This window comes from Chaetodon trifascialis, chromosome 2, assembly GCF_039877785.1.
Source record: "Chaetodon trifascialis isolate fChaTrf1 chromosome 2, fChaTrf1.hap1, whole genome shotgun sequence".
NCBI lineage: Eukaryota > Metazoa > Chordata > Actinopteri > Chaetodontiformes > Chaetodontidae > Chaetodon > Chaetodon trifascialis.
The window spans coordinates 23,674,317-23,697,680 of record NC_092057.1 but is presented as its reverse complement, the minus strand read 5'-3'; the positions used below and the strand labels follow the sequence as shown (position 1 = coordinate 23,697,680).

Genomic DNA, 23,364 nt, shown 5'->3' with positions numbered 1-23,364 from the left:
TGTGGTAACCATAGAAACCTGGTCATTTTGTTTCTGCATGTGTATGCAGTATAATATACAGTGTGTGTTTGTGTATGTTGGTACAGGTTCACCCGGAGAATGAGGACTGGACATGTTTTGAGCAGACCGCCAGCCTGGACATCAAGTCCTTCTTCGGCTTTGAGAGCACTGTGGAAAAGATTGCTATGAAGCAGTATGCCAGCAGTATCAAAAAGGTGTGCATGCGTGCACAGATGCACAGAAACATAAGTTTACGACTGATGAATAGTTGCATAACGGGTTATATGGATTATGCAGAGCTGACAGTCTGTTCTATGAAGTTTGGTGTTACGAGATTTCTGGAGCATGAGTCAGTCAGTCTGTCTCATGCTGTAATTGCATAAATAATCTTGTATAATCTCTTTGAGTGGACATGGGTCTTCTCCTGTAGACCCAGTGAGTCATCTACTTTCATTTGAGATGGATGTGGGCAATATTGAATGCATCCCTTTTATTTTCTTCCTCTGCTTCCATTACCCAACATTTGAGTTGGAAATACTAAATGAATATGCCGAGCCTTAGCTTTTCTTGGTGTGAATGAAGTACCTACTGTATGAAGATACAGTATCATCAGTGTTGTTGGTCTGTATTCCATTTCCCTGTCTTAAATCTCATTTCCTTTAATTCTGCCATTTTGCCATAATGCTGACTCTTCATCACTTGTGTTCCTCACAGGGAAAAGAAATCATAGAGTTCTACCTGAAGGAGCTAGAAGATGAAGGGATCACTCGTGTGCCGCGCTGGACTCCTGCCTCTCTTCCCCTGCCTCTCCCCAGGCCAACCAGCCTCTCCACCAGCCCACCAGTCCTTCCCAAGCTCGCAGTCACACCCAACGTTTCCATGCCACAGCCCACTGATGCTAAGGACAGCACCTCTCAGGACACCAAGCAGGACAGCAGCGCACTTCAGGCAGACAGCCTAACAGAGATCCTGGCTGGTACACCTGAAGGTGTGTTCCCACAGATGATTAAAAAATGAAAGCCAGAACGTTTAGAATGTGTGAAAATCTGTGTGCCAGCACTTCAGTAACACTCTGATCATTTCAGCAGAATACAGGCTAGAAAACTGATGCAGTTTACAGCAGAAATGGCATGAATGCACATTTGAAAGCAGAATGAAAAAATAATTCAACAGAAGGTGGTTACACTGATTTTGAAGTAACAGCATACAGTGTTATGGGATATTGGTTTCATTAAAGGTGAAAAGCACATAGTCATTCAAAGTTAAAGTTCGTTGACCTTGTGTTCGACTGTATTACGTGAATTGCAGGAGTTCTGTTTTTGTGTTGTAGACAAGTTGGATGCCGACTACATCAAACGTTACCTAGGCGACCTGACCCCCCTGCAGGAGAGCTGTCTAATCAGACTTCGTAAATGGCTGCAAGAGACGCACAAGGGAAAGGTAATGATCTGTTTTGTACCTTTTTTGAATAATAGAGCAAAATAGAATAGCAATTTGTAGGTATGTTGAGTCCAGATATTTTTAGAAGACTTAAACTGCTTTCACACGGACAAAAAACTACCACCCACTGACATCTGGCTTTTGTCTTCAGTGAGAAAGGGTACAATTGGCATTCTTTTCTCGGTCAAATGACTCTGCAGTAGTCACCGGTATTTATCGGCTCCAGCTACAATTGGCAGTAATGGAAACATGGCACACTAATTTTGGCCCTTTTCTGGCGTGATGCTATGAATCGTCAGCGCAAAACTACCAAGAAACTCGAAGCCTTCAACATTGTTCTGTTAGCTTTGAAAGAGAGACAGTAACCACTATATAATTGTCACCGGCCTCACTGCTGCTTGCTACTGCTCTGCTTTCTGGTACATTTGTGACATGGAACGTGACACACCAGAAAAAAACAAAAAAACACAAAAAAACCCCCCAGAAAGACACACTTGTCTACTGCAATGGGAAATTAGTCATTTATTGATTTTACGATGGGTTTCCCTTGTTTAAAAATAACTACATATATGTGCTAATTTTGGTATAAAAATTGTGTCCACCTTCAAATTTAACCATTATCAACAACATGTGCAGAGGTCAGGTCATAGTAGATTTTAGTCTGACAGCTACCAGCTACTTTTCACTTCCTAAGAAGGCTAATTGACCTTCTGCTTGCTGCAATGCCAGTGGTCTATTAACTTAGCTAATTTACAGTGACATACTTTGACATACTGTTCATTTGTTATATTTTCATATATTTTTTCACAAATCCAGTACAGCTAAACAAACTCCCCTCACTCTCCAGATCCCTAAGGACGAGCACATACTGCGTTTCTTGCGCGCAAGGGACTTCAACATGGACAAGGCACGGGAGATCCTGTGCCAGTCGCTGACCTGGAGGAAGCAGCACCAGGTGGACTACCTGCTGGAGACCTGGAGCTCACCACAGGTCCTCCAGGACTACTACACAGGGGGCTGGCACCACCATGACAGAGGTAGGCCTTGACAGAAGGAACTGTTATGTGTATTCTATTTCAGGAAAACAACAAAAAATGCTCCCATCTACAGTCATACTCACAGACAGTTGAGCATTTAAACCATTTCACGCACATAGACTCATTATTTATGTAGGTCATGTCAGAGCTGACTATACTTACACTGTTAACTAGAGGAAGATCTCACTTGTCCAGTTTCTTACAGACTCAAGTTACACACACACACACACACACACACACACACACACACACACACGCACACACACGCACACACACCACATGAACTTGAGTCATTCTTAGCAGCCCCCAGCCCTGCAAGTGAATTAAACATGAGGCCAATTTGTTGACACTTCTTGGTCACTCAAATAGTTTACACACACTCGCACACAATCCCATTCTTCACTTTGGTTCATGCTGTGGATTTCTTGTTGAGAACAGAGGGTAACTGTTGACAGTATAAATCAAATTTAAACGACTTGTATGCTCCCACATCAGTAAACAGTGTATCTTCTCATTTCAATCTTTTCATTTGTATGGGATCAACTTGAAACATGAAAGCATTTCTTAGTGTAAACAGTCACTTATGGTCTTACACAACAGAAGAACAGACAGGCAAACTATGCAAACCACTCCATGTAATATGAAGCCTTGCAGAATGTAAATAGTGTGACAGATCATGTAAATATTTGTTTTGTGCCTCTAGATGGTCGTCCTTTGTACATCCTGAGGTTGGGCCAGATGGACACCAAAGGACTGGTCCGTGCTCTCGGGGAGGAGTCTCTGCTCAGACATGTATGCAACACAAGTCACAACACACTTTAAGCTTGCATGTATCAGTGTAGGTTGATAGGTTTATAGGTCAGGCAGTTGGTGGCTGGATTACAGGTGAGGGAATTAATGTACACTGGCACATCCTGAACAGTGTATTAACACCAGGATGTATACCGTGCAGTACATATATAAATAGCCTGCTTGTTTATAGTGTCGCTCTCAGTGTAATGTGCTCAGGTTACTAGTGTGAGAGCAAAATGCTTGAAATCATAAGAAGATCGCGATAGACCACTGAGTTCATGTTGTGTCATTTTAGGTGCTGTCTATCAATGAGGAGGGTCTGAGACGCTGTGAGGAGAACACCAAGGTGTTTGGTCGACCAATCAGGTAAACCTTCATAAAAGTTCTCTGTTAAATGTCTTTGCAAACTGAGTATCTTTGGTTTTTGGCCTGTTACCAGGACAAAACAAGCAGTTTTATTAACTTAACGAAATTCAGTATTCAAAGAGTTTTTACCACATGCTGAGACGAGGGGTGCAGTCAGATGTAGGGTGGCATACTTTTGAGGCTGTGCTACAAAGGGTAGAATGCAATGAGGAATACTGATTGGAATAAGAGTAAAAATAAGCAAATGTGCTCCACAGAGGGAGGGCAGTCTGCAAGACAAGCCTGAGAATATATCGAGGAAAGATGACATCCTGATGTCTTGACACTTAATCAGCAACACTTAAACAAAACAATAATCTATTGAATGATTGATAATGACAATAATCATTATTTGCAGCCCTGGGCCAAAACTAATTATCTCACTAAATGTACAATAATGTGGTTGCACATCAAAAAGAAACATAGGAAAAAATGAAAAATACTTGAAATAAGCTGCATTCCTCTGTTTTTTTGACGGCATGAGGCAGCATGCAAGCTCGTTGGATTGGATTCAGCAGTTGTAGCCTGAACACAGGTGCTCACACAGAGACACACAGTGTGAGTGAGAGCAGAGGAGACATGGAAAGAATGCACGAGGCTGTTCACTGAGTGCACTGCTTCAGATGGCCACGGAGAGAGTGAGAGTGAGAGTGAGAGGGAGGGAACAGAGATGGTATCTGTCATCTGTCAGCCCTCTCGAACAGGAAGACGTGGCTGGGATAACAGCCACACAGGAAGGCATGTGAACTATGAGTGGCATTCACGTCACAGCCCTCAGCCAGAACAGATAGAGGGAAATGGGGATGTGCGGGGGGGGGGCAAGAATTAGCAAGCACTGCCTTCATCACTTAAGCTTCACTTCAGTGTGACTAGTGCTAAGTGGTCGGAAAGAGGCTGTAGCCCATTTACGTGTGTGTTTGTCCCGTGCATTTATCCACACTAATCCTTGCTCACTTCCTCTTCTGTAGCTGTTGGACGTGTCTGGTAGATCTGGAGGGGCTGAACATGCGTCACCTGTGGCGACCAGGAGTCAAGGCGCTGCTGAGGATCATCGAGGTGGTGGAGGCCAACTACCCAGAGACTCTGGGGCGGCTGCTCATCTTGAGAGCTCCCAGAGTTTTCCCAGTCCTCTGGACACTGGTGAGAAGCAGCAGGGGATACTTCTCATTGACCCAGTTTATATAGATTTGAAGGGTGTTTCTAGTTTGTGGTCCTCCTTCATTTTTAAACCTGGAGACAGGTATCTTGGTGTATAACCACACCGAACACGGTCTTATTATTGCTGTAAATTCATATGCTTTTGCCATGGGATAACTAGGATACAACTAATTTGGTGTGTCCATAACCCATATCCACATCTGCCTCTGCCCTTAGGTGAGTCCATTCATTGATGAAAACACCCGCAAGAAGTTCCTCATCTATGCAGGCAATGATTACCAGGGTCCTGGAGGGCTGGTGGACTACATAGACAAGGAGATCATCCCTGACTTCCTGGGAGGAGAGTGTATGGTGAGTGTTTGATGAAGATTTAAACTCTTAGGTCATCATTTGAGATTATGATTTAATTGTGAATTTGAACTTTCTGGGACATGACACCATCCTCATTGAGGTCTCCTTTACTGACCCAGTTTTGTGTGTGTGTGTGTGTGTGTGTGTGTGTGTGTGTGTGTGTGTGTGTGTGTGTGTGTGTGTGTATATGCGCATGCTTGTACATGCATGCTTTTTTTCCTCTGCAGTGTGAGGTACCAGAAGGCGGCCTGGTCCCCAAGTCGATGTACCGCACAGCCGAGGAGATGGAGAATGAAGATGTCCGTCTGTGGACCGAGACGATCTACCAAAGCGCCAGCGTCTTCAAGGGAGCTCCGCACGAGGTGAGGCTTAACATAGAGCAGCCGAGTGAGAAGAAACGAAGGAAAGCCTGTAATGAATATGTAGGGCAGGACAGCAGAGAGCTGCAGGATGTCTCTGGTGGAGGTTTTGTTGAAACTTCTGCCATCTAGTGGTCGAACGTAGTTGATACTTCTTTGTGTGTTTTTAATTCAGACCTTGAACAAATGTGATGTGGCTTTGAAACATAATCTGTCTGCAGTGACATAGAGTTAGTCATGTTACATAAATGATTGCAAAGGCAGAGCCACAGCGTCATGCATAATCACCCTTGTGGAAATGGTTTTAGTGAGCTCATAGCCTCACAAACAGATGCTCATTTTTCTGTCACTGCTATTTGTCACTGATGGCGTCTTTTATTTTGCAACATTTAGCTGGTGCTTAAATATGGAAACTCATAAAATGAATACCATAGTATAAGTTGTGTTATGAATGACAGTAATGAAGAGTGTGAGGCTTACAGTCAGAGTGCGCCGGTATTATTCCTTTGAGCAAGAAAGGATGTGTGTAAAGTAAAATAAGAAATCAAGAGCTAAAGGGAGAGAAAAAATGTTCCTCCTTACTTTGGCTTAGTTTGTGATTCCCCCCGAAACATATTTTTATTCTGATTTCTGGCCAATCTTCCTTCCCTTCTCTCTCCACCAACCAGCTTCTAATTGAGATCATCGACGCCTCCTCAGTCATCACCTGGGACTTTGACATGTGCAAAGGGGATGTGGTTTTCAACATCTACCACTCCAAGCGGGCCCCCCAGCCTCCGCGTAAAGATCCCCTGGGAGCACATGGCATCACATCCCCAGGAGGCAACAATGTCCAACTTATCGACAAGTCCTGGACTCTGGGGCAAGATTACAGCATGGTGGAGTCCCCACTCACCTGCAGGGAGGGCGAGAGCGTCCAGGTTAGGCTGTGGATTGATGCACTATGGCCCCAGCATGTTTTTGCTCGTCAGTCTTTGACATTGTGCTATCAATCTGTCTTCTCCTCAGGGCTCCCACATTACGCGGTGGCCAGGTTTCTACATCCTCCAGTGGAAGTTCCACAACATGCCAGCCTGTTCGGCCACCAACCTGCCTCGAGTGGATGACGTGCTGGCCACCCTGCAGGTCTCCTCGCACAAGTGTAAAGTCATGTACTACACCGAGGTGTTGGGCTCTGAGGACTTCAGGTTAGTAACAGAGTGTGCATGTGTGTGAGTGGAATACAGAGACATACATTCGTGTCCATGCTGAATATACACATACGTGAAGTGTATGTATGTGCCCTTATTTTCGCTGTGTTAAGGTGTTATACCATGATGTTGCCGTAGTTTTAATTTCAAACATTATTCCGGTATGACTGCTCATGTTCACTCCTGCCTTCTTTCAGTTTTCTCCCTCTACAACCCACCACATAGTGCCACGTATGACATTTGATATTTGAATGAATGAAGTCTGTAACGTTGCTTAAATGACACGATGAAAAGCCTCAAGAGCATCATGAGTTTTCTAGGCTCAGTGTTTGAAATGAGGATGCTTCCCTCCCTCGAAGACTCCTTTAATCCAGCCTTTTCTGTCCAATCCACTCCTGTTCTATTGCTCACACCCTCCCCCTCCTCCTCCTCCTCCTCCTCTGTCTTCTTCCTATGAAGAACGGCTTGCTGTGATGTGCAGAGTTTGTAAGTGGCTCAGCGTTTGTCCCTTTTCTTTTAGCACCAGCTCACTGTCATCGCTACTAATTTGAACGGCCCCCTCATGGCAGTCACGCTTCTGATGCAGCAAAGAGATGCTTGTTTGCAGCTGTTCTTGCTCATGGCTTGTGTTAGCACTGGCTAACAGGATGTTGTTGCTTCGTTCACGCTAAATTAAGAATCCTTGCACTGGGACTACAGTCTAACTATCCACTTGCTGGCTTCAGTCACTCTGCCTGCATGACTAATATCAGGAATCCTAGGCTGGGTTAAGTTCTGTCCACTTGCGCTCAACTGCTGTATATCTAAGTGTGCACCCACGTCTTACACCAACATGTGCACTTGTATGCCTACTCAGAGAGACATTTCCTGGCATTTGTACTTGTTTTCCTGCACTTATCCATCTACCAACATGCTGAATCTCACTTTGCTCTCAGCACACCTGCTGTTTCACTTCAGCAGACTTGAAATCACCATCTAACTCCAGCAGCATTTAACAGGGTGTGTTGCTTAAGGTTGACGAGTCTGGTTGAGGTTGAGATTTCTAAATATTTGAAACACTAATCTGAACTAAGAATATGGATTAGGAAACCCTTGTAATGTACCTCCACAGCAACATATAAGCTCATGCCAAGCATTCATAAGGCAATAGGACAGTTGTTATATCATCATACATCATCATCACAGTTTTTAACTGCTGCTCTGACGAGAAAACAGATGTCAAATTGGAATATTTGATTCTGACCCCCGAAACTGATGTGATGTATTCAGCCGATGGTTTTCTTAGTTAAAACTCTTACAGAGTGATGCTTCTCTTGCCTCTTAAACAAACAATCTTTGGTCGAGTAGAGGCACTGTGTTTGTCATCGTGTAAGTCATGGAATTAATGTTAGTTTGTGACAGCTGATAGGACCTGCCCTTTTTCATTCTAACCAATGAAAGTGATCATCAGTGCCGACTAAAAAGGAGAAGCTGCTACCTGAATGTTCTGTACACTGAACTTCACGAATGGGAGTGTCAGAAGTCAGTCAGTCTCATCAATTGCGTCCAGTAAATTTTCCCATTGGCCCACTCTATTATGCAAAATGCTCACCCTCACTGTAGAGCCCTGCCATTTTACTTTGAAGATAAACTCTTATGAACATCACGGTGCTTTCTCTAAATGAAATGAATGAGTGTGGTGTCATACTGCCCTCATGTTACACTGAACAACTTGTAATGTAAAAGTAAAGTTGCTGTGAGGAATTGTCATACTTGACCTTCTAAAATATTCCAATTACATTAATGTTGTTTTAATGCTTGATACAAAACATCCTAAATCATGTGTTGTCATGCATTATGGAGCTATGTATGATGCACTGTAGACATGGGCTCACGAGAAAGTAAAATTTGCTACAAATGTGCACCAAGCAAACTACATAGTACACCGATAAAAACATGTCAAAGCAGTTTATTGCTGAGAAATTAATGCACAAAAAGGAAGGACATGCTTCATGCTTTGCCATAGGCAGCCGAGCCTTCAAACATGCAAGGAGGCCATAACAGAAAAAGCTTTTTTGGTTTTGCATATGAGGCAGAGTGGATCTGCTTCTGCCCTCACCAAAACACGCAGAACCCCTTTCCCACATAGTATGTGTGAAATGATTTACAGGAACAAGCAAAGAAATTGCCATTTTCATGTATTCTCACCCTTCAGCCCTTTTCTACCTATGGCAGAGCCTGAGCCTTGTGTGTCACACAGAGTGACCACCTCCCTCCTGTAGGTTTGATCTGGCTGCATGGTTGTGCATCATGAGCACGAGTCATGCTCACAGAATGTGTTCAGTTAGTGGCTGGCAGACTGTGGTTGCTTTGGTGTTGCATACATGTGAATTTAGCTGCAGAATGTGAAGTTTTTGTCCACTCACATGATCTCTGGATGTCTGTCTTTCACCTCAGGGGTTCGATGACCAGCCTGGAGTCGAGCCACAGCGGCTTCTCTCAGCTCAGTGCCGCCACCACCTCCTCCAGCCAGTCACAGTCCAGCTCGATGATCTCCAGGTAGAAACTGGAAGCTGAGGACTTCAATCCCCACAATCCCCCACACTGCCCTTACCATCAACACCGAAGCCAACTCTCCTCCCGCCCCTCCTCGTTGTCTTTGGAGTTTTGCACAGCCGGTCTCTGTGGAACTGATGCATGCTTGCACAAACAGCAGACAAATGATTACAAAAAAAATCTTGAGGCAAAAAGAAAAAAACGGAGACTGTGTGTACAATTTAAAGGGCTGATTTTTGCACAAAGGTCATATATTTTTCGTGCCTGGCATCTATGCCGGGCAGCAGTTTGAATCAGAACATTAGCAGAATGTGTGTTTGTGTCGTGTCTCATGCGGGGGGAAAGGTTAAAGGTCGGGAGATGAATTGCGGCACCTTTGTGGCTCTGGAAACTGAAAGAAGCAATATTCTCATCCTGGGAGCTAACGGGGCCAGATGAACACACTGGAGGCGCTGTTACATATATGCATTTACATTTACACCCACACACACACACACCGTACTGAGACGACGCATACCTCATTCATGTGTGTTCGCTGAAAAACTGGATGTGCTGTTACATACAAACACCACCACACACACAGAAACATGAAGTTTTCCATATTACCAGAGGGGTTTGTTCAATCTGGTGCATTGTTTATAGGTCAGGTGTGTGTGGGCGGGGTGAACTCTTAGATTGACCCGGGTCGAATATCACCTGCAAATAATTTGTTTTTCAAACTGCGTGGAGGTAAGGATTGGGTGGAGCTTACTGAATCATGATGGTGCAGATGGTGTCAGCAAAGCTGCCAGGTGGCGGGGAAGTAACGTTCAGTTGTCTCCCGCGGCTGTGCGAGCTTTCTGTCATTCATCTTGTTATCTTATGTGGCCAATGCCACCCGTCTGTCTCACGAGGGCTTTATCACACCTTGAAAAGCATTTGAATATTTGACCTGGGTCTGACTTATGGCGAAGTAATCCGCTAGAAGCAATAACACGAGTTTGACTTTCAACTGTGTGAAATCTTTCTATTTATCATGAAGGCGTACGTGGAGGATCATGGGTGCTGATTGCAGATGAATTTTTGTCATAAGTTGCGTACAGGCGGACAGACAAGCAAACTGAGCCAGTAACCAGCTACATTCTGTGGCACTGACGTCATCTCTTCCCGTCTCTGTGACCATTCTGTCAGGAGAGAAACACAAATAACTTTCCAGATTTTCTCCTGGACACGTTTCCTTTTCCTTCGAAGGGCCACGGTTGGTTTGCTTTCTATCCAGCGTCTGCACAATTTGAGGAACTAGAGTCAAAATCAAGACGTAAAGGAGATGCCTTGTCACTGATTTGTGAATGTGCTACTGATTGGCTAGTGCTCGCCAACCAATGAAATGCCTGAATTTGGAGGGTTGTGGTGTAATTGGGCAGAACTGCCATCATTCTCGACTTATTTTTCAGAGTGGTGTATATTTCAGTGTGCATTAGGGGTGAATGTTACTTTGTGATTATCATTTGAAGGTGCACCAGTAGACAACATATTGATACTGTACCTGTACTAGTGTTGGCTGTTTGTTCCTGTTTTCTGGAGATGAGTACTTGATGGGGTGAAGCAGTGTGGTGTGTTGCTGCATGCTCATGTGGTGGTTGGGTTTACAGATCTGTTATTTAAACAATTGAGATATAGCCATTTGAAGAGTCATGTGTCAATAAATACCATTTTAGCCTTTGTAAGCACCACTTAGAAACGTACCTGCATTTTTCAAGGTCATTACTGTAATAGATGAGCGATTGTGAATTGAGTGGACATTTCTAAGCGCAACACATCCATGCAACGGTTTTTTGATACAGTTTATTTGGTTATTAAGCGTTGATGACTCCCTGTAGAGGGCAGAAATGGTTGCCATTGCCAAGAGTCATCACATGTTGTTCCCATGGTTACTGAGTGCAGCTGACAGCAAAAAGAAAAAAACAAAAGAGATAAGGCAGAGGCTTTCTCCTTGTCTGGGAATCAGACTCCTGAAAATACTGGCCCTGCATCTCCTTTCTGATGCGTGAAACTGCTCGTTTTTAAATATTAATGAAAGGTCAGAGGTTAACTTGTGGTAACTGTATGTCATTAACTGCAATAACATGAACTGCTTTACTGAGAAGGACCTCCTCAGGTTGTGGGCTGTGAAGTGTGCATGATGGTGTAAAAGAATGAATGTTGGAAACAGTGGGGTTAAAGCTGATGCCTGTAAGATGTGTTTGAGCACTCCCTCAGCCCCTCAGGGCAGAGCAGACGTGTTTCTCTTCTCAGCCTCTTCTCACTTTCTGAAGCATGTCTAGAACTACACGACTAACTTTCCTTCACCTGGTTATTCCTGCGTTTCCTCAGTGGTTTGACCGATGATGAAACGGGTGACATCAGTTCCAGACCTAACTTCTCTTATACTTCCTTTGGTCTCTCTCTGTCGACTCTTTGTCACTTGTACACTCCAGGTTTGCTGTTTTGCTTTCAAGCACTTTTCATTGTGTATATTTTAGAAAGCAGAGTGGACCTTGATTGAAGCCATAGGCATAAAGAAGTGTACTCAGATCAGAGGTTTTCGTTTCATTTCTGCTTCAGTTCACTGTTACTCTTCCATGGTCTGCTGTCCCATGCGTCTGTGACTGTAGCTCTTCCAGCGTGTACACTTTTCATCAAGATCTCATTGACAAATGAGGGCTATAACTGTTTGTCTGTCCATCACATTTGTCTGTCTCTCTGCTTCCTTTTCTGACATCGTTGCATATCTTCTCTTTACTTGATTTGAGGAATTATGTAAAAAGTTCATGTTTGAATTAATGAGAATATGGCGCCTTTACATTTTTTTTTGAAACAATAAACTTGAATTATGAGAACTTGCATGCACTCGTGTCACATTCATTTGGGTTCTTCATGTGTCTTTTGCTTATGTGATGAAGTAAAGTACATGTTCATATCAAAACTGAAACATAATATATTTGACCGGGACCCTCACAGTTGACACAGTGAACTGAGATGAATTTGAAAATGCATCTGTTGCCAAACTTGCTGAAAATTGTGTCAGTGGGTCTCCCTACATTTTTCTGTGCCACTGGCTGCATTCACTTTTTAATGCCTTGTCAATTAATGAGAATCAAATGGGTTTCGTGTTTGCTGCATCACTGACTTCAATAATGACCACAAAGGATGATCTGTCCCGCTGACCTGAATGTCCTCGTTGGAAATAGCTGCTCTCAGTCTGAATTTTTCTCACAGACACTGTCTGTTCTGCCATGGGTGAGGTCATGTCAGTGTTCCCGTACGTGCAGAAAAGCAGAGCTGTTGACTTTCTAAGGTGTAGATAAAAGGCCAGGGAAGGATAAGACAAAGAACAGAAGAATTCTGGGTGTCACACAGTGGGAGATCACACAGCTGTGAAGAGATACTGTTATCTGATTGAATCTAAATCTGGAGCAGGGTCCCAGCACCTTAGTTTGTTCAGGATTTAGACATAGGAAGTTATACAACATCCATTTTTCCCCCACAGCTTTCCCACTAAGGTCTATATTCCTAATACTGGTGTGATTAATGTCTTTACAGGCACATATGGCCGAGTGTCATTCATTCAATTAATTCAACTGGCCAAGAGGTGAAGAACAAAGCCCGGAGTTATGCACTACTTATATTAATATATAGGAATATTTCAAGATTTTAAGCATGTTTGAAAGCTTTTATTTGAAAATACAGATAGGCAGAAAATGTGGGGAGCAACAACGGTCCTCAGCTGGACTCTAACTAAGTACATTGTGGTTGTGTGGGACACACCCTGGCCATTAGACAACCAGGGCCTCACCATCTGAAGCAATTTTCACTGGAGAAACTGTTTTACAAGAAGAAGACCTCACATGATTCCTCTCCTGATTCCCCTTTATCTATCACACTGACCTGTCTGTTCCTGACTGTGGCTCATCTTAGGAGACCTGATTGCATCAAGCATTTCCAGTATCTCGTCTGTCTGATGGATAAATCTCATCAGTGGACATGTCAGTCTCAGTCCATGCAGAATGCTCGTCTTCCAGTGGCCGCCCATTGTTTTTCCTCAGCATACCTGCTCTTTGACAAGCCTTGCCAGTCTAATCCCAGGTGAAAAAAAATCACAGGTAAATTATACTTTGTGAAGAATGTACTTAGTACATTTTGTGCTATTTTTGTCGCCTTCTGATATACTTAAGTGTACTCAAGTCGTCCTTGAGCACCACTTGAGTAATGCATGAGTAAATCTGAACTGTAAACAGTGTGCTAAATTGGTACAACTTTGAACATGAATCATGAGCATTCAAAACACACTTGCAGTGAAAATCACCAATGTGTTGAAAATGTGCTTAATTTAAAATGAAATCAACTGAAAGTATGCTGTTAAGCATGCTAATAGTGTGTGACAAAGGACTTGAAAATAATGTGTTTTTTTCTAAGTACACTTTATTACTATTAAAAGTTTTTGTAATTTACAGCACTTTAAAAAAAAAAGTACACTTAAGTACAATTTATAATACACTCACAATAAAGTACAATAAAGTTGCTGAAAGACAATTACTGTCTGTGTACTTTTGTGGTCACAGTGTCATTTCTCTATAACTGTCTGTTCTTTAGATGACACATCAGTCCACCTATCAGATCATCTTTGTGTTGCCATTATATTTTAAAAAAGCAGATTATTAATGAGATGTAAAGAGGTGCCGTGTCGTTTCCTAACAGTGTATTTTGCCATTTAAACCACTAGATGGCAGGATTGACCAGCACTGCACCACGCTGACGCCACACGTAGACTCCGCCCTCGCGGTGACGTCAGTACGCGGAAGGAAAACGAATTAAAAACATTGCGTCTGCATCCACGCTACTTCTGTCACTTGATTTTCCTGATGAAACATCCTCCAGCAGGCTGGTAGAGATGTCCGCTCCTCCTGCGGAAGGTCTGGTGAAGCATTGGGAGAGGTCAGAGAGCTTTTCGTGTTTTTACATACCTGAACTATGTACATGAAGTAATACTACATTAATACATAACGACACAACTGAAACCAGCGGAACGTCCAGTATCTCCATACTGGAGCTACTCGTTGCCTCGTCTCCTGAAGTTTGGTAAACAAACAAACAAACAAACAAACAAACAAAAAAGCGGACGTGGTGCTGTATAACGTGCCTCCAGTTGTATCTGTGTCTCTGTTTAGTCACTCTGCCAGTAGCTCTGGACCTGAGCCACCCGCGCTCAGCAGACATTGATTTGTGAGTTTGTAACGGCGAGGCCAGTGATGACGCCATGATTCCATATTATGTCCTTCTGCTGCCTGCCGTGTCCAGCCCGCATTTGTGTGTGTGTGTGTGTGTGTGTGTGTGTGTGTGTGTGTGTTTTGACATGCATGCAAAGCCCAGGTAGAGGCCACAGGGTTTCATGACCTGGACTCTTTTTTATTCTAGCCTTATGCAAACTGGGGAATGGAAAAACTGTTTTGAATTCAGTGAACCTGCTGAAACATCATGTAAAAACTTTCTCCAGCTTTGCGGCATTTTTGTTTCATACGATTATAGATTGAATATCTTTAGGCTTTAGGCTGTTGGTTGGTTGGTTGTCACCTTTCTGACATTGGATAGACAAAACCATTAATGTATTCATCAAGATATCATTTGAAGAATAGTTAATAATGAAAGTAATTGTTAGCTGCAGCCCTAGAAACTGCTCTTGTCAACTTGTATTTATAATTTCATGCACCTCCTGTTGAAACACTATATTGGTGCAGGACATAAGCAAGGATGTAGAATAAATGTGTAAAGCAATTGGATGCCGAAGAAACAGTTTTTTGTTTTTTTTTTTATTGGGAGGAAGACAATAACAGCAGTTGTGTATTAAGTTTGATCAAAGGGTACAACGGAGTAAACTCCAGCTGAAACCATGAGTGCATTCATCTTGTCCTTGATTGACAGAAAATTAATTTTAAAATTAAATTTAGATTTTTGTGGGGGTGATCGCTTTTGTGTACGTTAAGATTACAGGCTGTACATTTTGAACAGGAGTTTTGTTCTTTCATGAAGTATTTCTCACGTGAGTCTTTGTGTAATGCCCTGCTTGTGTAATTTGATTGCACTGTAGACTCAGTCGTCTCTTGTCCCTGCAGCGAGCAGACCCGTCTCAGACAGCAGGTGGTGGAGGAGGACACTGAGGACTGGCAGAGGAGTCCTGACTTCTCGGGCCTGGAGAGAGTCGGCGGAGTGGACCTCTCCTTCATCAAAGGGGACGATGTCAACGCCTGTGCCCAGCTCGTGGTGCTCAGCTACCCCGGCCTGGAGGTGAGCTGCCCCCTCACTACACCCGCTCACTGTGGATGAACTGAGCAATCTGTGAGCTTTGTCGACCTCTAGTGGTGACACGTGGGAACAGCAGCAGTATTGACGATGCGTAACCAGGCAGAGGCTGCATTTGTCAGAAAAGTCACATTTTCACGACAGAGTAGAGAAGTATATTGACAGAATATATTCAACACATATAATGACAGTATACCAATGTGTCATGATGTGGAGTGATATCAGTGTTTGATTTGCATTTAGAAGTAGTCTCACTAACTTTATTTGGGTTGTTGAATGTAAGGTCACAGGAAGTTATTTCCTGCTGCATCATCATCACTTTAACATTACTTGTTTCGTGCGTGTGACTCCTGAAAGCTGGCTGCATGAGGGCTGTGAACACACTTCAGCAAGTTACTCATCCTTTCACCAAGGCTCCCTGCTCGGTTCAGTCAGTCAGTCCCTGAGGTGATTTCGACTGTTGTACAATAGTTTTAGATAATTTCTCCATTGAGTTTCTGATCACCACCCTCTGATCATGAATTTCTTTACACCTAAACAGATATTTAGTTTGTGATTGTTGCCTGTGCAGTGATCCTCCTGATAGTTTTGGCAATTTCTTGCACATGTATCCCCTGAAACTATTGGGTTTTTTTTGTTTTTTTTGATATCCTGTATCTTTTTCCACTTGCTGCTGATATTTTCAATGTCCAGCAGAACTATCGAGAGCCAGGGAGCGGCTGTTGACTCTTTGTCCTTTAGACAAATATCTTAACTCAACATGATGAAAGTGAAGCTATCTCCATGGCAACTGAGTAAACTTCATCTGCTAGGAGTGATTGTGTATATATTTAGTCTATAGTTAAATCTGCATCAATTGAGTAGTTTTTGGCCAGTAACTTATTATCACCGTATAAAGTTGATCTGGTGAACGTGTCCTGCTGTCTTGGATCAAAATCATCATTCATTTGAAGTTGTGTTTCTTTCTGACTGATGAATAGAAATCCAATATTCATGTGCCTTTTAGCTCTTTAGCTGATTTACTGTGATTGCCAGCAAGCCACTAACTTTGTCTTGGAGCTCTTTTGTGCTGAGCTGGTCGTGTACAATGGGCTTATTTTTTTTACCTTTAAATAGCTGCCTGCTGCAGCTGCAAACAAGGTCATAGAGAACAGTGAGAGCCACTGATAGCCTCACATTTTGCGCTTCATGTGCACATTCAGCCCCGACAAAACATAGCTAAACGTTTATTTAAACAGATAGTGGTGCATTGAACATCCTGTTGTGTTAAAAGCGCCCTGCCTTTTTAGTATGGTCATGTTGCTGCTGATTGCTAACACCTCTGACACACCTGCCAAACAAGAGAAAATGTACCTCAAACCCCCTTGCACACTGTTTCACACTGTTTCAAGTAAACATGTCATTCAACCTGGAACTGGAGCAAAACGGAGCACCCTGTTGTCAGATTGAACATGGACCCCAGGTCAAAGAAAAACTGCTATTTTTTGGTACCAGTTGAGAAGCAACTTTGCAACCAAATCAGTTTATTTTTGGGTGAAATGCTCTGAATGGGCACAAACCAGAACCTGTTCCATGTTGCTAAAAAGCTTCATAGAGCTGATTCTCTGTAGGCTCATCATTACAAGTGACACCTTTCACATAACATCTGGTCATTTGATCTTTTGTTGATATAAAGATATTGATTATAGTAGCTTTAGGTTTAACCTGTAACCCATTTAACCCATATTTGTAGTATTTGAAGTCATTGTTCCATGGTTTTTGTGTGAAGTTGTATTTGGGTCATTGTACGAGGAGGACAGGAGGGTGAACAATACAGAATCAACACAAACGTTGGATAAAAACACTGGTTCGAATATGATGCTGTAGAAATGCCAAATACATAGTAAATGTATTCTACAGTATCATAAAGGAATTATGAATGACCTGTGATAAAGTGAAACAAGGATGAAGTGGATTACTATTCTAATCCAGATAAATTTATCAAGTCAACCTTAGCACTAAAAGTGGCCTTGCCGAGCATAAAAAGCAATACCTGTACACAGGAGAGCAGAGCTTTGATATGCAATCCAGCTCAAGGTCGAGTCTTGTTAAACCTGCTGTTGTTAAGACAAGACCTTGCCAGTCCCAATTTTCATTTCATTTGCTTTTTTTGTCGAGCCTTTCACAAGCATTCCTCACTCCTGCCATTTATCTATGCATCGACATGGGCTGCTGGCACCTTCTCATTATAGAACCCATTATAATTAATGACATTTGTCACTGTACGTTGTTGATACATGGACTCAACGAGCCTAATGAAATGTTCAGAAATGCTGTCCAATAATGGGATTATGTTCCCTGCTTGCTTTCAATTTACTCCGACACTGCCACCTAAGGCCATTTGTGACACAAAGTAATACTGCTAACATGCTCAGAGTGTCCACTGAGGTAGAGTTTTACAGAACAACAGACCATAATTTTGTAGTTTAATTGCAGTTGCATTTAAATAAGATGGCCTCAAACATCAGCTCAAAACACACTCAACATATGGACAACTGTAGTTGTTGAAGTTATTGGCTGTAATACTTTACAGCATAACACTGCAGTGTTTTATCACCACTGTTTAGCCGAGGGAGATGAAGGTCACTGTCGTCAAAAATACAACATTGACATATCGTGAATGGTAATTGACATTCCTGATTGCTCAGACGAGAGCGCGTCATTTTGTCGAGGTGTCATGGGCTTGTCTCTATTCACAAATGAGAGCTTTTCTAGTCTTTGAAATGTTCAAACTGAGAACTGTTTTTGAAAATGATATCCTCATTTACAATCTGATGCCAGCAGCACATTAAAAAAAAAAAGATAGGACAGCGTTGTGTTTAGCACATAACTGTTGCATCACCTCTTCTTTTAACAACAGTATGTAAGCATTTGTGAACTGCTGTCATTTTTTTCTTTTTTTCTTGCTTGATGTACGATTTCAGCTGCTCAACAGTTCAGTGTCTTCTCCAAACATTTTCAATGGGTGACAAGTCGGGACTGCAGGCAGAGCACCTGCAACCTAATTTCCTCTCAGCGATCAATAAAGTATTCTGATTCGACTGACCAGCGAATTCACTGACTAGCCTGCAAACTGATGTTAACAGTGCATTTCGTCCCCAGTAAATGCTAGTCTGGTAGCTCATTCAACATGCAAAGGTGCAACTCAAGAGATGTGTCCATCTTTGGATTCGCCTTTGGATTCAGAGGAGACATTAGCCAGAGAGCTAATGTCTCCTCTGTTTGTGCAGTGTGTTGGTCCGAGTTGGCTATTGTGACTGTCAACCAATGATAGAACAGACAGAGAACCAATGGTGACATCGCTCCTCTGTGCAGATTGTTTTAGAACGATAGCTACATAAAAAGAAGTTTGGTTCTCTGTTAAGGGAGGACAAACTGCATTGTAACCGGTACATGCACAGACAAGGAGGCACAATCATGAAATCAAAAGATATAAAATATAAACCTTTTTTTGGCTGATTTTTGTCAAAGGAGAGCCCAGGACATTAGATTGAGGGAGCAATAAATAAGTTGTTGATGCAAATAAATGTTGTAGCAGAAAAAAATACATGTAATTTGATTTTAAGCAGGTAACCTAAATAGAGTAATGTTCACACGTTCACAGCCTTAAATCAGCAAGCACTAACAGGTGTTTCATTTTGAGCCAGATGGGGCATGTTAGTGATTATCTTGCACAGCTTGTCTGTGTGTCTGTGGACTCACCCTTACATATACACTGGGGTAGAGGCATCTGTCCAAAGCATGCACCACCTGATCCCTGACACAGATGTATGTAGCTAAACCCAGTGCTGTTAGTACTGTGAATTGCCAGTGATTAAGTGGGAATCACAGTGAGTGAGCAGGTTGGGGATCAGTGTACTGCTTTTTGATCACCACAGAATCGACAACCACTCAGCCACCTTGATGCCCAGAAAAAGAAATGTATATTTGTGCCCCCTCCCCTTCCCCCAGCTGCTGTATGAAGACAGTCAGATGGTGACCCTGACCGCCCCGTACGTAGCTGGCTTCCTGGCTTTCAGAGAAACCCCCTTCCTCCTGGATGCTCTGCAGCGGCTGGAGAGGAACCAGCCTCAACTTCTGCCTCAGGTCAGCTTCTGCACACACGCACAGTAACAGGGCCGTGTTCATATTCCTAAAAATGATGTTTTCAACTTGTTTAAGGACTTCATAATTCATAATTCAGTAGAGGGTAGGGAGGGCTTCATCAAAGTACTTGATGAACGAGTGACAGGTGTGATATAGACGAGTAGCTCAAATGACTACAAGCACTTGGTGTAATTGTAAAAATGAAAATGTAGCTGTAATAACATTTTGAGGTGTTGAAAATGTTTTTGTCATTTGTTCCCCATGTGAATGTGTTAAAGAATCCAGGAAAGGACTGCTCACTTTGCTCAAGAAATGTCTTTTTTTTTTTTTTTTTTTTTTTTTTTTTTAATGTTAATATATTCTAAGCTGTTCCTGAGCTGAGTTTCCGTGTGTGCAAAGCCCTTTCTTGATTTTTGTAATTTGAATTCAAATGTGGTTAGTTCATATTGGTTGTAGTAGTTCTACATTTTCAACATTTTGGGAAGTATTAGCTGTCTTTCCAGAAGTGAGATGAGAGGATTGGTACCACTCTCGTGACTGTGAGCACAAAGCTGGAGTGAGGAAAAGCTAGCCTAGCATAAAGGCTAAAGGCTGGGGGCGCTAGCCTGGCTAGAAATGATTTGTGCTTACCATCTGGCAAACTGCATCATCGCTAGAGAAGCTGCACAGAAGAACTGGGCGAAGTTGTTAGTTACAGACCGTAACTCCCTCCAAAGTAACTGATTTAAACAAGATTCAAATTCTTTAGTTAGCGTTAGTCGTTTTATTTTTTCAGTTTAGCTGTTTGTCCTTCCCTCCAGACTCCAGTTTTTTCCCCAAAATGTTGGACTATGAAAAGTGACACCACCACGGAAAACCATGTTGTTAACTGCTGAGACGTCAGCGTCAGCTTGTCAGGCTCCATTGTCCGACTTTGTTCACCTTAAATCGCTCTAGTTGTACTTTGTTAGCCTCAGATGGACCGAGGCTCAGTTGTGCTTTGATCATAATTCTAAAGCCAGCATGCTAACATGCTGTAAAGCATATGGTATGCATGCTAACGTTACATGCTAACTGTAACATTTCAACTTTCATCTTAAAGATGAGGCTGGGGATTTGGTCATTATCATCATTTTAGACTTTTAAAACGACTTATAGATCATTTACACACCCAACAATATTGACACCTTACTGATATCACTGGGATTTTTCTAAATGGTGTAAACCTCGCCTTTGCTCATGCTCATTAAAGCCCCCTGAATGAATTGCAGCCCCTGTGACAAAGCTCTTCAGCTTCCCTCTCTCACTGTTTCTCAAAAAGTCGCCTCAAATTCATCCTCACCTACTCACTTCTGTTTGTCACTGCCCACATACCTCACTTCCTCCCACTCTGTCTCTCTGTCAGCATGTTCACACACACACACACACACACACACACACACACACACACACACACACACACACACACACACACACACACACAGCTTTACTTCCACTGACATTTAGCCCTGGACAGATGCAGTCACTGCTCCCTTTATCCGCAACCTTTGAAGTGAGTTATTCCCGGCGACTTAAGATTCAATGCTGAAATTCGTCTGTAGAGTCACCTTTGGCTTCAAGAACTCATCGGTGTGTTGGAACTGGACAAGTTGCGCCTCAGTTTGAGGATCTTGTCTCTTGCTAACTTTAGCTTTTGAAGCTCAGGATAAAGACTCTGGCATCTCACACTGTACATCTGACACCGTGTCCGACAGTGGTAGCAGCTGGGATCATCAGCTGTAGATAAGGAGAAAATGGTGTCACAGAAGCCGTTTTCACTTCAGGAAGCTTTAACGATGCCTCTGCTCCACTGAAGTGTCTGAGCAGCCATGATTAATATTATTCATTGTAGTGGTGCTTTTCCCGCTTTGACACGTCAAGAAGACAGAAGGGCTTTGAAAATACACATTTTACTCGCTATGTATGATGCTTTCATGGACGGTTAACAGCTAGAGCTTTTGTATGATGGGGAAATTCATTTCAGAAGTGTATGTGTGGTGTGTCCTCTCAATAGGTGGTGTTGGTCGATGGGAATGGTCTGTTCCACTATAGAGGTAAGTCAAGCTGGTCAGTACTTTCTGATTGATGGCAGGATGCGTTCAGTGACAGACCTAATATACAATCAACCTTTTTTTTATGGTTTTTTTTTGTTACAACAAACACTTTTACTTTTCTTGTCAAGAAAAGCTCGGGTGTGGTTAATAACATAAATAAAGGCCAAGTTCCATTTAGGTGTTATATGGTATGGTCACACTTTGCCATTACCTGCTGATCTGAAATTCATTTAAAAGTTCACCAAATTTGAACTCCAAGCAAAGAGAAGATGTGAATTTTTTCACATGCTTCTTTAAGTTTGCACTTTTGTGTGACTGTGCCCTGATTATGCTGCATTCATGCAATGTCGACAGAATGGGAAGAACAGGAAAACACCCCTACTTGCGATTTGGGAGTGTTCATGCATTATTCCGAGGTGGTTAGCTGTAGTGCTATGTTCTATTTGCAAGGAATCTTGGTCTTTTGAGTGCAGGTAGCATGGATATGGATGGCACAGCTCTGGCTCCATTTCCTATTTCTTCACGTTCTTGCCTTCCATGAATGAAGAAAGTGAGGCAGAATAGTGTAAAGTACTGGTGGTGGGTCAGCACCAGCACCAAAGCGCAAACAAAGTCAACTGCTACCGCAGTTGTTGTTTTTGGATACAGGAAGAAGAAGCTGAAATGGCGCGCATTGCGTCATGACGTTCCCCGTGTGTCAACACGTTGTCCGTGCGCCGCTGGAGATATCCCAATTGATTACCCCTGTTTGCTCACGCATGTTAACAGGTTATTCCGAATGTTTCAGAAACCCGAATATTGACTGCATGTAAACGTAGTGTCTGTCACGGTTTGGCCCCAACAGAGTTCGGCCTGGCGTGTCATCTCGGAGTGCTGTCAGGGCTGCCATGTGTGGGCGTGGCCAAGAACCTGCTGCACGTGCAGGGTGTGTACAAGAGTGAAGAACACCAGTCACAGGTGAGACTAAATTTAAGACTGCCTATTAACCCAACTTGAACTCGCTTTGTTACTCTGTGGGTCTGCCTACAGAACATAAGTGAGACTGTAATGGACTGTACTGGACTACAGATACAGACACACAGGTGTGATATTTGAGGTATTTTATTATGAGGGCAAATGGGATGGGAATAAGAGCCCAGCAGGTGCAGAGCAGAATCTGGAGAGTTGCTGGGCTGAGCTGAGGTCCGAGGCAGACGAGGTGAAGGGCTGGGAAATGGGTCACAGCAGACAGAATGGTGCAGAGGCTGAGGAGATTCAGGTCCTGAGAGGAATCCAGGGGAACTGGATGAGCAGAGCAGAGCATCAGACTTTTAACAGGAAAGGGGGTGAGGCAGGGCCAGATTCAGCAGCAGCAGGATGGTAGATGAGACTACGATCTGGCAAGGTGAATATGAGGCAGAGCTAAGTCTTTGTAGGCTTCATTACAGGATGGGATGCAGCTGCTGATGCTCTGCTACGGCTTCAGCACATCTGTGTCCAGTCAGACGAGCACACAGACACACAGACAGACTGACAGAGGCGCAGCAGACACAGGGAAGGGAAACACAATGAAACACAAAGGAAAAACTGGGACACGGCTGTGGCC

General features: G+C 43.0%; 2 protein-coding genes across 6 annotated transcripts in view; both read left to right on the top strand.

Annotated features, from left to right (window-relative positions):
* The window catches only part of LOC139338438 (SEC14-like protein 1), a 32,430-nt gene extending 20,304 nt beyond the window's left edge, over window positions 1-12,126 (top strand). For 2 of the 4 annotated variants that reach the window (XM_070973449.1, XM_070973432.1), the window contains 13 exons: window positions 87-215; window positions 715-988; window positions 1,331-1,440; window positions 2,288-2,477; window positions 3,181-3,269; window positions 3,565-3,635; window positions 4,643-4,814; window positions 5,049-5,183; window positions 5,411-5,545; window positions 6,211-6,462; window positions 6,551-6,729; window positions 7,192-7,218; window positions 9,169-12,126. In XM_070973449.1, coding sequence (XP_070829550.1) covers window positions 87-215; window positions 715-988; window positions 1,331-1,440; window positions 2,288-2,477; window positions 3,181-3,269; window positions 3,565-3,635; window positions 4,643-4,814; window positions 5,049-5,183; window positions 5,411-5,545; window positions 6,211-6,462; window positions 6,551-6,729; window positions 7,192-7,218; window positions 9,169-9,274 — 1,869 coding nt within the window. In that variant the 3' untranslated portion in view covers window positions 9,275-12,126. The remainder of the gene's footprint in view (window positions 1-86; window positions 216-714; window positions 989-1,330; window positions 1,441-2,287; window positions 2,478-3,180; window positions 3,270-3,564; window positions 3,636-4,642; window positions 4,815-5,048; window positions 5,184-5,410; window positions 5,546-6,210; window positions 6,463-6,550; window positions 6,730-7,191; window positions 7,219-9,168) is intronic. The other 2 variants (XM_070973459.1, XM_070973440.1) reach the window with 1 other exon arrangement.
* A 1,955-nt stretch (window positions 12,127-14,081) lies between these two features.
* Window positions 14,082-23,364, top strand: part of LOC139338677 (endonuclease V-like) — a 62,589-nt gene continuing 53,306 nt past the window's right edge. Inside the window, exons 1-5 of one of the 2 annotated variants that reach the window (XM_070973921.1) lie at window positions 14,082-14,220; window positions 15,396-15,567; window positions 19,573-19,707; window positions 21,740-21,779; window positions 22,624-22,736. In XM_070973921.1, the coding sequence (XP_070830022.1) occupies window positions 14,177-14,220; window positions 15,396-15,567; window positions 19,573-19,707; window positions 21,740-21,779; window positions 22,624-22,736 (504 nt within the window). In that variant the 5' untranslated portion in view covers window positions 14,082-14,176. The remainder of the gene's footprint in view (window positions 14,221-15,395; window positions 15,568-19,572; window positions 19,708-21,739; window positions 21,780-22,623; window positions 22,737-23,364) is intronic. The other variant, XM_070973912.1, reaches the window with a different exon arrangement.